We start from the raw sequence: 13119 nt of genomic DNA, 5'->3' as shown, positions 1-13119 counted from the left end.
GATTTAAAAAGCCAGTCCATGTTTGTTTCCCATTCACTTCCTCATATTTTACCTTTTGGGAAACAGAAATTTAAGGACTAGGACAATTGAAAACCATTATTATATAGGAAATTTTAAAAGTCACTACAAATGCCCTGGGACAGATGTGGGCACAGGAAAGACCTGAGATCTTAAGTTGACAACTCAGGTTCATCCCCAGCAGGAGATACAATAAACAAAAAACAACATCAACAAAACTCAGTAAATGCTGGGGAAAGCAAAATGTAATTTCCAGTTACTGTAGCATAAGATTCAAATGTCCAGCTGAGAACAAAAATAATCTCAAGGTATACCAAGAAACAGAAAATTATTACTCATTCAAAGGAAAATATATTCAATGAGTAAGACCAGATGGTGGATATATTAGAAAAAGATTTTAAAACAGTTATATTAAAAATGCACAAAGAGCCAATGGTAGATGTCCAAAAACAAGTTCTTGAATGAAAACAATAAAGAAATAGAAAACCTAGAAAGGTACAAAAAAGAAATTTTTGAGCAAAAAGTACAATAACCAAAATGAAAAACTCATTAGGGAGATTCAAAAGAAGATTTTTGAAAGCAGAATAAATTGGCAAACTTCAAAATATGACAATTGAAATCACTGAGTCTAAGGAATAGAAAGAAAAAAAATATTGAAAAAAGTGAATAAAGCCTAAGAAACTTGTGGGATACTATTAATGGGTCAATACGCATCATAAGAGTCAGTACCCCAGTCTGCAGGTTTAAAATAATCTCCACAAACCCTGAAAAAATTTTTAATAGAAAAATTCATCCTATAAGGCATATGAAATTTCAAGAAACTTGGAATACTCAGAACAACCTTGAGAAAGAATAAAGTTGGAGAACTAATACTTTCTGATTTTGAAATTTACTTTAGGTCTGGGGTTGTGGCTCAACGGTAGAGCGCTTGCCTAGCACTTGTGAAGTACTGGGTTCGATCCTCAACATAAAAAAATAATTAAAATAAAGTTGTTAAAATTTTACTATAAAGCTACAGTATTCCAAACAATGTGGTACTGGGTACACATAGACACATAGACCAATGGCCTTGAGATTCTAGAAATAAACCAACCTGTACATTGACAAATGATTTTCAATAAGAGTGTCAAAACATTCAGTGGAAAAAAAGATGGCAGTCATTTGAAAAAATTATGCTGGGAAAAGTGGACACTGGGATACTAAAGACAGGTGGATCTCTCAATGCTTGGGTCCTCCCTGAACAGAGTCTGGTCCCCCTGGAGGGTGGGAATGGGTGGCGCAGACCTAACGTTCCCCACCAGCCAGTTCAAAGACGTAGAAGACCCTGAGGGTTGTCACAGGGAATGGGCTTTCCTAAGCCCAGCTCTGAAAGTGTGACTGAATTTAAGGTCAATGAATGTCCATGTGGAGACCTTTGTGGCCCCCCTCCCCAAATCGCCTGTTTCATTTACCTCCTGGTGGGACCGCGTCCTTAGTCTTGACTGTCCGGCAACTGCGCATGCGCGTGCTGTGAGCCGTTAGACGCAGTCGTAATAATCAACTAGCAGTTGCCTAGTGATGTGTCCTTGAGGCGTTGGGGAGCAGGCCTTGGGTTGGGCTCTGACCTGTCTACTCCAGCGGGTTGGCCATTTGTTGGGGGCTCTAAGGACCAAATAAGACCTGGACAGGCTGAAGGAGTGATGTTGGGGGACAGGGATGGACCCTCGAATCCCAGCCCCAGGACTGGTATGAACGACTGGGACTGACTCTTTGCACGGGGACATCACCCTGTGAGCCTGAGGAGGAACTGCCTGTGTGTGTTTGCAGGTAGCTTGGTTCCCACAGGGACTCATGCCAGCAAAGACCCCCACAGCCTGAGGAACTGTGTGTAGGGATAAGTGGGGACTCTCTCAAATTGGCGTACCTGTCGTTGACCCTGTCCCTGTGCTTCTGCTCTGGTTGTGTGACTGAGCGTGACGTTTTTTCATGGGGATCTCTTGTTTACTCTTCTTATGTGGGGCCAGGGTTGGGAACTATCTTGGGCTGCAGGGGTAGGAAGCTCCTCCCCTCTTAGAGGGAGCACCTTAGCCAAATCAAGCGGACCACCCCCACCCCCAAGAACAAAAACCTCGTGGGAGCTCATTGTGGTCCTACTGAGGAGGGAAGATGCAAAAAGAGGTAAAAGAAAGTGCTTTTGACTTTTTTTTCACCTAAAGCTAAAACTAATTAACTGTAGTACATGGATGAGAATAGGAAAATGACTTGGGGACAATATTATTAACTAAACTTGCAACCTTTATGGCAGTTTCACCACTTTTATATCAATATCCAGGATGCATTTTGGGCTCATTTTTACTGTGCACTGTCTGGCCTTTTCTATTAGCTACATTTTCCCATGTTTTCCATATCCTTGAGGAACTTTAGTTGTGTTTGTGTGACTTTTATGAGTAAAATGGCCTCCTAGTTAAAGATGGATCAATTCCATGAGTATTTTCTCTTCCACACACATTTTTTGTGTGTGTCGTGCTCTAGATCAAATCTAGGGTCTGAAATATGACAGACAGGTGCTCTACCACTGAGCTATATTCCCAGTCCCCACACATTTTAAAATTTTTTTTCAAAATAAATTTATGAAAGAATGAACTTTTTAACTTATTTTTATTTTTAGTTATAGACAGACACAATACCTTTATTTTATTTATTTATTTATTTTTTTACGTGGTACTAAGGATTGAACCCAGTGCCTCATACATGCTAGGCAAGTGCTCTACCACTGAGTTACAACCCAGCTGCCCCCTCCCCATTTCTTAATGGCTGAGAAAGTATAATTAACATAGCTTTTTTGGGGATTCCATCCCCTATGCCTACAATGTATATGTTGGCCTCAATCAAAGGACTGTATGATTCACACGGGAGGAGATGTGTCCACCCCAGCCAACATTTCCCTTATAATAAATATTGTCATTACATTTGCACTTTAATTCTTAAGTGACATCTAGTTCTGATTTTACCACACTTGAGTGGCTACCAGCATTGACTCTTCTGGTTTCCACTGGGTCTTGGGTGGGTTAGTAAAGGTGGGGCAGTAGTCCCAGGTGTAGGGAGTGTTCCTTTGAGAGGCCTCTTTGTCTTTTATGCCACATTCAGAGAACTTGGCCTGGCCCCCAGCACAGCTCCTCCTGTGGCCTCAGGTTTTTAGCTCCCATATCCTTGTTGGGAAGTCACTGATGCTCCTTGGGAGCATGTCATGTTGTCATTGTTTGTCTTTTTTAAAAATTTTTTATTTTTAGGTGGACACAATATCCTCATTTTACATCTCTGTTGCTGAGGATCGAACCCAGCGCCCCGTGGGTTCCATCTACCGCTGAGCCACAACCCCAGCCCTTATCATTGTTTTTATTCAGCCAAATACTGTTTCTGCCCATCTGGTGGTGGGGTCCCAATTCCACATGTGGGCCACATCACATTTACTACAGTTGCTACTGTGACTGTACTCAAGTAGACATTTCCTTGAAGGCACTTCTCAGAATCAGGAGGCCATGGTGTTTGAGTCCATGCAGGGTTTATTCTAGGGCCGGTTCAAAGGGAAGCAGTTGACTGAGGTTCAGTGAGTTTTCCATTGACACCTTTACTAGGGTACTCAGAAGTTTCTTCCTCACTGGCTCCTCCTTGATTCTTATGATCTGACCCCATTCCCACAAACTCTCACTCCAGTTAGTCTGGATTGTGATCTACAAAAGGAATCAAGTATATCTTCACACCAAAAAATGGTCACCACAAGAGCAGTGGAAGTGACAGAACGGTTTGGTGGTTCTGATCCTGAGAGGAAGAGGAGTGGAGGCTGGTCCTCTGGCCCTTGATGATCACTGCCCTCCCTCTTCTCTTGCCTCAGCTTGGCTTCTAGTTTAACAAGACCTGAAAAGGCACACATATATACTACAAGCCTGGAGCTCATGTCACAGCAACTATTGTGGCTGCTTAGAGTTTGAGGGGCAGGAAACCACTCTGACTGTGCAAAGGGGTTGGGCTCTGGCCTGTCTCCTCCAAAGCTCAGTGGAATGGTCCAGAGATATGAGGGGTTAGGGAATACTGTGTCAATCACAGTGACAAAAAAACCCCCAAAAACCCTGAAATAAGAAATTTCTAAGGATAAAAGGTTTATTTGATTCATGGTTTGAAGGATTCAGTCTGGTTCTGTTGATTTTGTACCTATAATGAGGCAGAACAAGATGATGGGAATGTACCATGGAGGAAACAGCCCACCTCATCCAGGACGGAAAAAGAGAGGAGAAAAGGCTGGGATCCCAATATCCCCTCAAAGGAAACACTCCTGATGACCTACCTTTCTCCCCCTAGGCCTCACCTCTTAAGGTTTTACCACCTCCATGGGTGGTAAAGGCACCACAGCCTTTAATGTATGGGCCTTAGTGGAGAGACTCCATATGCAAATGATGACAAGGGCTGACAGGCTGAAGTAGTGTCATTGTTAACCTGGCACATCAGGGCCTCTCTCCCAGTGCTGAGAATGTGGGGAGGACTCTCCTGTGGGGAGTTTTCTCTGGAACCTAGTGGGTGAAATGTCTGTGTGGCAGCAGGATGTTTTGCTCAAGGGAAGCTTGAGTCTGGTAGCCTGGGAGCAGAGTCTGGTAGCCTGAAGAACTGCTCATGTGTGTACATGTGCCCAATAGGACCTTGTGCATTGGGAAGGGCCTTCCTCAAGTTTTTATTCCTGATGGCAACCCTGACACTGTGTATCTGTTTTGCCTTCAGGGGCAGATGTGATTACTTTTTCTATTGTGATTCCTATTTAGGTTTGTGGAGGGTCATGTAAGTTGGGTGGCTTCTTTGGAAGCCCCTCCTAATTGAAGAGGTAATCATTCTCAAAAGAAGCTGACATGATTCAGATGGCAGATTAAAGGAAGGCTGCATTTCCAGTTGCTACATGGCTCAGGATTCAAACAGCAGGAGTATTGTTTCGCAGCAAGGTGGATGAGAGAAGGAAGGAATTCACTCAAATTTAATATTGAACAGTCAGAGTCTCTTAGACTCAGAAATTCAGGCATATTGAATAAAGGACAAGAACGAATACATTGGAACCAAGCTGTTTGCAGTAGCAGCAGCAGTGCCAGTTCACCACAGGGAGGAGGACTAACAAACACAGAAAGAAACACAGTGGGCAAATTTGGCACACAAAAACCCATAGAACAGAAAAGCAGTCTGTAGTTATCTGATCCAGAGGCTGCACAGTGACATGGTATCTGAAAAGTGCTCTGTTTCTCAACTGGCATGTGGAGAGATGAGGCAAGAAGCCATTGGGGAGATCATATTGCAGCTTGCTGCTACAGGAGCCTGGGGAATCATAGCAAACACTGCCATACTGTCCCAGCAAATGTGTACCATGTGGCCTACAGTGCACCTAGCAGAATGCAATTGAAACAGGCACAGAGAAGACTGTACCCAGAAGGATTTATGTCAGAGATATAGAGTGAAATGCAATTCATTTTCCCTTGTGCCTGGTGGCTTACATGACCAGCTGAAGAGGGTTGTGAAACTGAACAGATAGGCATGAATACACTTGGGGATTAGGCCTAGCAAGGCAATATTTATGGAGATTCTGAGCTGGGGGAGTGGAGTGTGAGAATCTCTGGGGGGGTTGGCTACTCTGCCCCTGAAGTAAAATTCTCAAGATACCCCTGAGGGGGCTGGGGATGTGGCTCAAGGGGTATTGCGGCCCGGGTTCGATCCTCAGCACCACATACCAACAAAGATGTTGTGTCCGCCGAGAACTAAAAAATAAATATTAAAAATTCTCTCTCTCTCTCTCTCTCTCTCTCTCTCTCTCTCTCTCTCTCTCTCTCTCTCTCTCTCTCCTCTCTCACTCTCTCTTTAAAAAAAAAAAAGATGCTCCTGAGATTCACACTTCCAGCTGAGATAGGCATCTGCCCAGTACCACAGTGGGTGTTTACATAATCTCTTCAGATACCACACAACAAAGTCCCAAGGGCTTGGTTAGAGCCAATCGCCAGCTGATGGAACTCTGCACTTAGAACTCTGCAGCAGCTCCACCCTGGGAGTGCATCAATCTGGTGGGTCTAAACCAAACTCCAGACAACAGTACCTCCAATTCCATCCTATCTTATACTTGTAAGAAGGGAAGCTGAAAAGTATTTCAACCAGCTTTAGTTTATAAGTCACTCCAGCTGCATCTCACTCCTGGAAATCTACTGGATCACTACAAGTTCACAGGGTAGAGACTACTGCTGAGCTAAACCCAGCCAAGAGACAAAGCACCTTGTTCAACACACAAATTGGTTGGTTTCAAAGCAGCAGAATAGAGAAAGTCACTTTCCTGGCTGCTTTGTTGTGTGAAACCAAAGAAGCAGATAGGCAGCTTCTCAGCAAGATGTGTGGAAAAAAGAGGGGATGACTTTACTGGGATTTAATACTGGACCTTCAAAGTTCATTGGGGACTCAGGAGGCTGGATATAATTAAATAAGGAAGAAATTCTCAGTGCCACCACTGCTGCCACACCTGGAGGCACCAGCCAGAGTGGTCCTTCCATGAGCAAAGTGGAGGGATAAGGGAATTAAAGGAACCCACATTTTTAGGAGGCCTGAGGCATGTCTGGGTATGGAGAATTTAGAGATCAAAGACATTGCCCAAGTAAACTGCAAGGCATTCTACACGATATCCTTGTGTGGGAAAGAAACATCTCTCCCAGCTGTATGTGGGGAATAGAGGAAGAACCATTTGCCACTGCAGTGTGGGGGCCAGCAGCTGGGGAAGCTGATTCCTGGCCAACTTCAGTTTGGCCCAAAATACAGGCCTAGCAAACTCACACTTCCATGACATAGAGTGCCCAAGTGACCAGGAAAAAATAAAAGGTGGAAAGGGGTTTACTAGTTGTGGAAACCCACCCAGCTCTCCTCCTCCCCTTCCAACCTGGCTGCTTGCAGGACTGGCTGGGAGAGATGCACCTGACCAGGAATGTGAAATTGTGGGGGCAGAACAGATTGAGTTTGGAAACTGAACCCAAGACCAAGAAACACAGGATCCACAGATGATGGAGTGGACTAAGAATTGGGTCCTCCACTGCGTGAGTGGAACCCAGGGATGCAGTTATCAACATGGACCAGCAATTGCTGAGTCCTGGAGTTGTGCTGATTTAAAATCACCAAACCAGTTGGCATCAGGGAAGGACCTGGAGACTACCTGAGCCTAAACCCCACCTCCTAGATTCCTGCCACCCCACCCTGAGGTTGGAGCAAGCATCACACTCCAGACCACCACACCTAACCCTGCTGAGAAGGAAAGGTGAGAATCTTTTGAACTCCAACAGAAAAAAATACTTTAACTTTTCATTGAGATCATTTTTTCCTTTTCTCTATTTAATTGTGACCTTACCAGATGTGATAGCTCATGTCTGTACTCCCAGTGCCTTGAGAGACTGAGGCAGGCAGTGAGTTCAAAACCAGTCTCAGTGACTTAGTAAAGACCTGAGAAACTCAGCAAGACCCTGTTTCTATGTAAAATATAAAAAAACTGCCAGGGATGTAAGCACCCTGCCTGGGTAGTTAAGCACCCCCTGGTTCAATCCCCAGTACCTAATGATAATAATAACTTTAATGGTTCACGGAAATTTGTCCATATTCATACATTCATATTTGTTTTTCTCATTTCTAGCATTTTGAAGCCAGTTTTTTTTATTGATTAGTTTTGTGAGGACTAGGATGTTTGATTAGTATATTTCAGTTTTGTATTTTTTATTTTTATTTTTAAATTTTTAAAATTTTTACTTCATACATTTTTCTGTCATTTATCTGTTTCCTTGATTCTTTCTCTCTTTTCTTTTGCTAATGGCCAATATCTATTATTCTTTTACTCTTCCTTTTATTTTTTTAAATATGTTTTTTTAGTTGTAGGTGGACACAAAACCTTTATTTATTTATTGAGGGTCCAACCCAGAGCCCCATGTGTACTAGATGAGTGCTCTACTGCTGAGCCACAACCCCAACCACTTCTTTTAATTTTTTAATTCTATCTTCTTTCCTTATCCTTCTTCATCATCACATCCTATATCACTTCTGTTCTCTCCCTGTCCACCATTCAAAATGTAAACCATTTTGCAAACTTATTGTTTTTATTGAAAGCAATAGCTGATGATATAATTTCTGTTTATTGTGACAATCTTGTAGCTGTCATAGCAAGAACTAATCAGTTCAATGCTGTATATTGTTTTCATTTGTTGTTGTTACTGTTTATCTCCCCTAAATAGTGCAGTACTGGAAACCTTCAGGGACACTGCAAGTCCACAGCAAAAACTCTACTGCCTCAAGTCCATACTGTTAGATGGGTAGACACACAAACAAGATGCAAAAGTAAGGGAACAAACTGCCCCAAACAAACTGAGATACTTGAAGAACCAAATATATTGCCATTACGGTGGAAGAAATGTCAGAGAAGGAGTTTAGAATGTACCTGGTTATACTAATCTTCAAGGAAAAGGATAATGTATTGAGTGAAATCAGAGAAAAAAATACAGAAAGTAAAATATCACTTCAAGAGAGAAATTCTGAAAAATATAAACAAGCAGATGTTAAGATACCATGACCAGAACTTCCAAGAAATATGGAATAATATGAAAAGAACAAATTTAACATTTATCAGGATAGATGAAGGCTCAGAAATACAAACCAAAATAATATCAGAAAATTTCCCAAACCTAAGAAGGAAATGGAGGGTTAGGGTTGTGGCTCAGTGGTAGAGCGCTTGCCTAGCATGTGCAAGGCCCTGGGCTTGATCCTCAGCCCAAGATAAAAATAAAGGTATTGTGTCCAACCACAAATATATATTATATAAAGATTGAAATAGGGCTGGAGATGTGGCTCAAGCGGTAGCGTGCTCGCCTGGAATGCACAGGGTGCTGGGTTCAATCCTCAGCACCATGTAAAAATAAAATAAAGATGTTGTGTCCACTGAAATCTAAAAAGTAAATATTGAAAAATTCTCTCTCTTTCTCTCTCTTTTCTCTCTTAAAAAAAGACTGAAATGGAAAATCAGATATGGATGGCTTATAGGACTCCAAATGTATGAAATTACAACAGACCCACACCAAGGCACATTATTGTGAAAATGCCTAATATACAGAATAAGGATAGAATTTTTAAGAATAGAATTTTCAAAGATACCAAAGAAAAGTGATGGGTCAGATTTAGAGGGAAACCAATCTGGATCTCAGCTGATTTCTCAATCCAGATCCTCAAAGCAAGGAGGTGGAATAATACATACCAAGCTCTGAAAGAAAATGGATGCCAGCCAAGAATGCTATACTCAGTGAAATTAAGTTTCAGAATTGACAAAATAAAAACCTTCCTTGATAAACAAAAGCCTACCAACCAAGAAAAGCTCCATACCAGATAGAGTCTTAGCTGAGTTCTACAAGCCCTTAAAAGAAGAATTATCACCAATACTTCTCAAATAATTTCATGAAATGGAAAACAAGGGAACCCTTTCAAACTCATTCTATGAGAATAGTATGATTCTGACCCCAAAACTTCAGACCAATTTCTCTGATGAACATGGATACAAAAATTCTCAATAAAATTCTGGCAAATTGCATACAAAAATATTAAAAAGGTAGTGCACCACAATCAAGTGGGGTTCATCCCAGGGATGCAAGGTTGGTTCAACATACATAAATCAATAAATGTAATTCATCACACCAATAGATTTAAAGACAAAAACCATATCATCATCTTAATAGATGCAGAAAAAGCATTTCACAAAATACAGCACCATTTCATGTTCAAAACATTAGAAAAAATAGGAATAGTAGGAATATACCTCAACTTTGTAAAAGCTATCTATGCTAAACCGAAGGCCAACATCATCTTTTTAAAAAATATTTTATTTTTATGTGGTGCTGAGGATTGAAGTAGTGCCTCACACATGTGAGGCAAGTGTGCTACCACTGAGATACAATCCCAACCCAAGGCCAATGTCTTCTAACAGGAGAAAAATTAAAAGCATTTCCTCTAAGAACTGGAATAAGACAAGGATCCCTCTTTCACCACTTCTATTCTTCTATAATCCTGGAAACTCTAGCCAGAGCACTTAGATTGTCATAAGAAATCAAAGGGATACAAATAGGAAAAGAAGAACTCAAACTATCACTATTTGCTGAGAACATAATTCTATATTTAGAAGATCCAAAAATGTCCACCAGAAAACTTCTAGAACTCATCAATGAATTCATCAAAATAGCTGATTTTATATTCTAACCTATCTCTATATATCAGTGATGAAATCACTGAAAGAGAAATTAGGAAATCTATCCCATTCACAATAACCTAAAAAAAAATACTTAGGAATCAAAAGAGATGAAAGACCTCTACAATGAAAACTACAGAAGACTAAAGAAAGAAATTGAAGAAGACCTTAGAAAAATGAAAAGATCTCCAATGCTCTTGGATAGGCAGAATTATTATTTTCAAAATGGGCCTGCTACCAAAAGAGTTATACAGACTTAATGCAATTCCTATTAAAATCCCAATGTCATTCTTCATAGAAATAGAAAAAGCAATCATGAAATTCATTTGGAAAAATAAGAGACCCATAATAGCCAAAGTAATCCTTAAAAGAAAAGTGAAGCAGGAGGTATCACAATACTAGACCTTAAACTATACTACAGAGCTATAGTAACAAGAATATCTGATTTTGGCAGAAGACACGAAGACAAATGTTACAGAATAGAAGACACACAGACAAATCCATATAAATACAGTTATCTCATGCTAGACAAAGGTACCAAAACATTCATTGTTGAAAAGAGCCTCTTCAACAAATGATGCTGGGGAAACTGGAAATCCATATGTAGCAAAATGAAATTAACCCCCTGTCACCCTGCACAATAATCAACTCAAAGTGGATAAAAGACTTAGGCAAGGCAGGAGTTGTGGCTCAGTGGTAGAGCACTCGCCTAGCATGTGTAAGGCACTGGGTTCAATCCTCAGCATTACATAAAAATAAAGATATGTGTCTAACTACAACTAAATTATATATATATATATATATATATATATATATATATATATAGAGAGAGAGAGAGAGAGAGAGAGAGAGATAGACATATTTATGATATCTCTCTCTCTCTCTCTCTCTCTCTCTCTATATATATATATATATATATATATATATATATATATATATGACTTACGCACTAGAGCAGAGACCTTATGCCCAATAGAAGAAAAAGTAGGCCCAAATCTTTACCATGTTGGCTTAGGAACTGACTTCCTTAACAAGACTCCTAAAGCACAAGAAGTAAAATCAAGAATCAAGAAATGGAATGTATTTAAACTGAAAAGCTTCTTCTCAACAAAGGAAACCATAAAACAGAGAGACAGCCTACAAAATGGGAGAAAATACTTACCACATGTATCTCAGATACAGCTTTAATCTCCAGGATATATAAAGAACTAAAAAAACTGAACACCAGAACAACAAATAATCCAATCAATAAATGGGCTAACTAACTGAACAGACACTTCAGAGAACAAGAAGTACAATTGATCAACAAATATATTAAAAATGTTCAACATCTCTAGTGATTAGAGAAATGAAAATTAAAACTACCCTGATTTCATCTCTCTCCAGTCAGAATGGCCATTATCAAGAATACATGCTAGGGCTGGGGATGTGGCTGAAGTGGTAATGCACTCGCCTGGCATGCGTGGGGCACTGGGTTCGATCTTCAGCACCACATAAAAATAAAGATTTTTTAAAAAATTTTTTTAGTTGTAAAAACAACACCTTTTATTTTTTTTAAGAGAGAGAGAGAGAGAGAGAGAGAGAGAGAGAGAGAGAGAGAGAGAGAGAGAATTTTAATATTTACTTTTTAGTTTTCGGCGGACACAACATCTTTGTTTGTATGTGATGCTGAGGATCAAACCTGGGCCGCACGCATGCCAGGCGAGCGCGCTACCGCTTGAGCCACATCCCCAGCCCAAATAAAGATGTTACATCCACCGAAAACTAAAAAAAAAAATACAAGCTAAAATAAACATAGAGGATGTGGGGAAAACGCACACTAATACATTGCTGGTGGGACTGCAAATAGTTGCAAAGATTATGGAAAGCAGTATGGAGATTCCTCAGAAAACTTGGAATGGAATCACCATTTGACCCAGCTATCCCACTCCTTGGTTTATACACAAAGGACTTAAAAACAGCATACTATAGTAATGCAGTCACATCAATGTTTATAGCAGCACAATTCACAATAGCTAAATTGTGGAACCAACCTAGATGCCCTTCAATAGATGAATGGATAAAGAAACTGTGGTATACATACACAATATTACTCAGTCTTAAAGAGAAATGAAATTATGGCATTTGCAGGAAAATGTATGGGGTTGGAGAATATCATGCTAAGTGAAATAAGCCAATTCCCCAAAACCAAAGACTGAATGTTTTCTATGATATGCAGATGCTAATTCACAATAAGGGTGGGGCACTAGGGAAGAATAGAGGTACTCTGGATTAGGCAAAGGGGAGTGAAGGGAGGGGAATGGATATAGAGGTAGGAGCATGAAGAATAGTTAAATGAATCAAACATTATTACCCTATGTACATATATGATTACATGACACTGTGATTCTACATCATGTACAACCAGAAGAATGAGAAGTTATACTCCATTTATGTGTGCTGTGTCAAAATACATTCTACTGTCACGTATAATTAGAACAAATTTTCAAAAAAGAATGCCAATGCTTTTGAAATTATTCAATGAAATATACATTGTTGTTGATACTGCCAATTAGTACAATCACATTGGAAAGCAGTATGAAGATTACTCAAAAGCCTAGGAATAGACCCACCATGTGATCCAGCTATCCCACTCCTCAGTATTTATCTCCAAGAACTAAAATCAGCATACTATAGTGATACATACCAATGTTTATACCAGCACAATCTACAATTTCTTACTTATGGAACCAACTAGGTGCCCATGAGTAGACAAGTGGAAAAAGAGAATTATATATTGTGGTGAATAAAACTTTATTCACACACACACAAAGTTTTATTCACCACAATGAAGAATGAAATTGTCATTTTCA

The 13119-nt window shown here is 40.2% G+C and overlaps 1 protein-coding gene across 3 annotated transcripts in view; it reads left to right on the top strand.

The window, feature by feature from the left end:
• Positions 1 to 11042, top strand: part of LOC101972739 (zinc finger protein 585A) — a 54306-nt gene extending 43264 nt beyond the window's left edge. Inside the window, exons 9-10 of one of the 3 annotated variants that reach the window (XR_013431159.1) lie at positions 5899 to 7312; positions 9041 to 11042. Coding sequence is in view for 1 of the 3 variants with exons in the window: in XM_078033093.1 (XP_077889219.1) it covers positions 5899 to 5927 (29 nt within the window). In the remaining 2 variants the exon portion in view is untranslated. Of the gene's footprint in view, positions 1 to 5898; positions 8555 to 9040 lie in introns of those variants that run through there. The other 2 variants (XR_013431158.1, XM_078033093.1) reach the window with 2 other exon arrangements.
• The last annotated feature ends 2077 nt before the right edge of the window (positions 11043 to 13119 follow it).

The sequence above is a fragment of the Ictidomys tridecemlineatus genome, chromosome 15, assembly GCF_052094955.1.
Source record: "Ictidomys tridecemlineatus isolate mIctTri1 chromosome 15, mIctTri1.hap1, whole genome shotgun sequence".
NCBI classification, from domain to species: domain Eukaryota; kingdom Metazoa; phylum Chordata; class Mammalia; order Rodentia; family Sciuridae; genus Ictidomys; species Ictidomys tridecemlineatus.
This window is presented reverse-complemented; position numbering and strand designations above follow the sequence as displayed.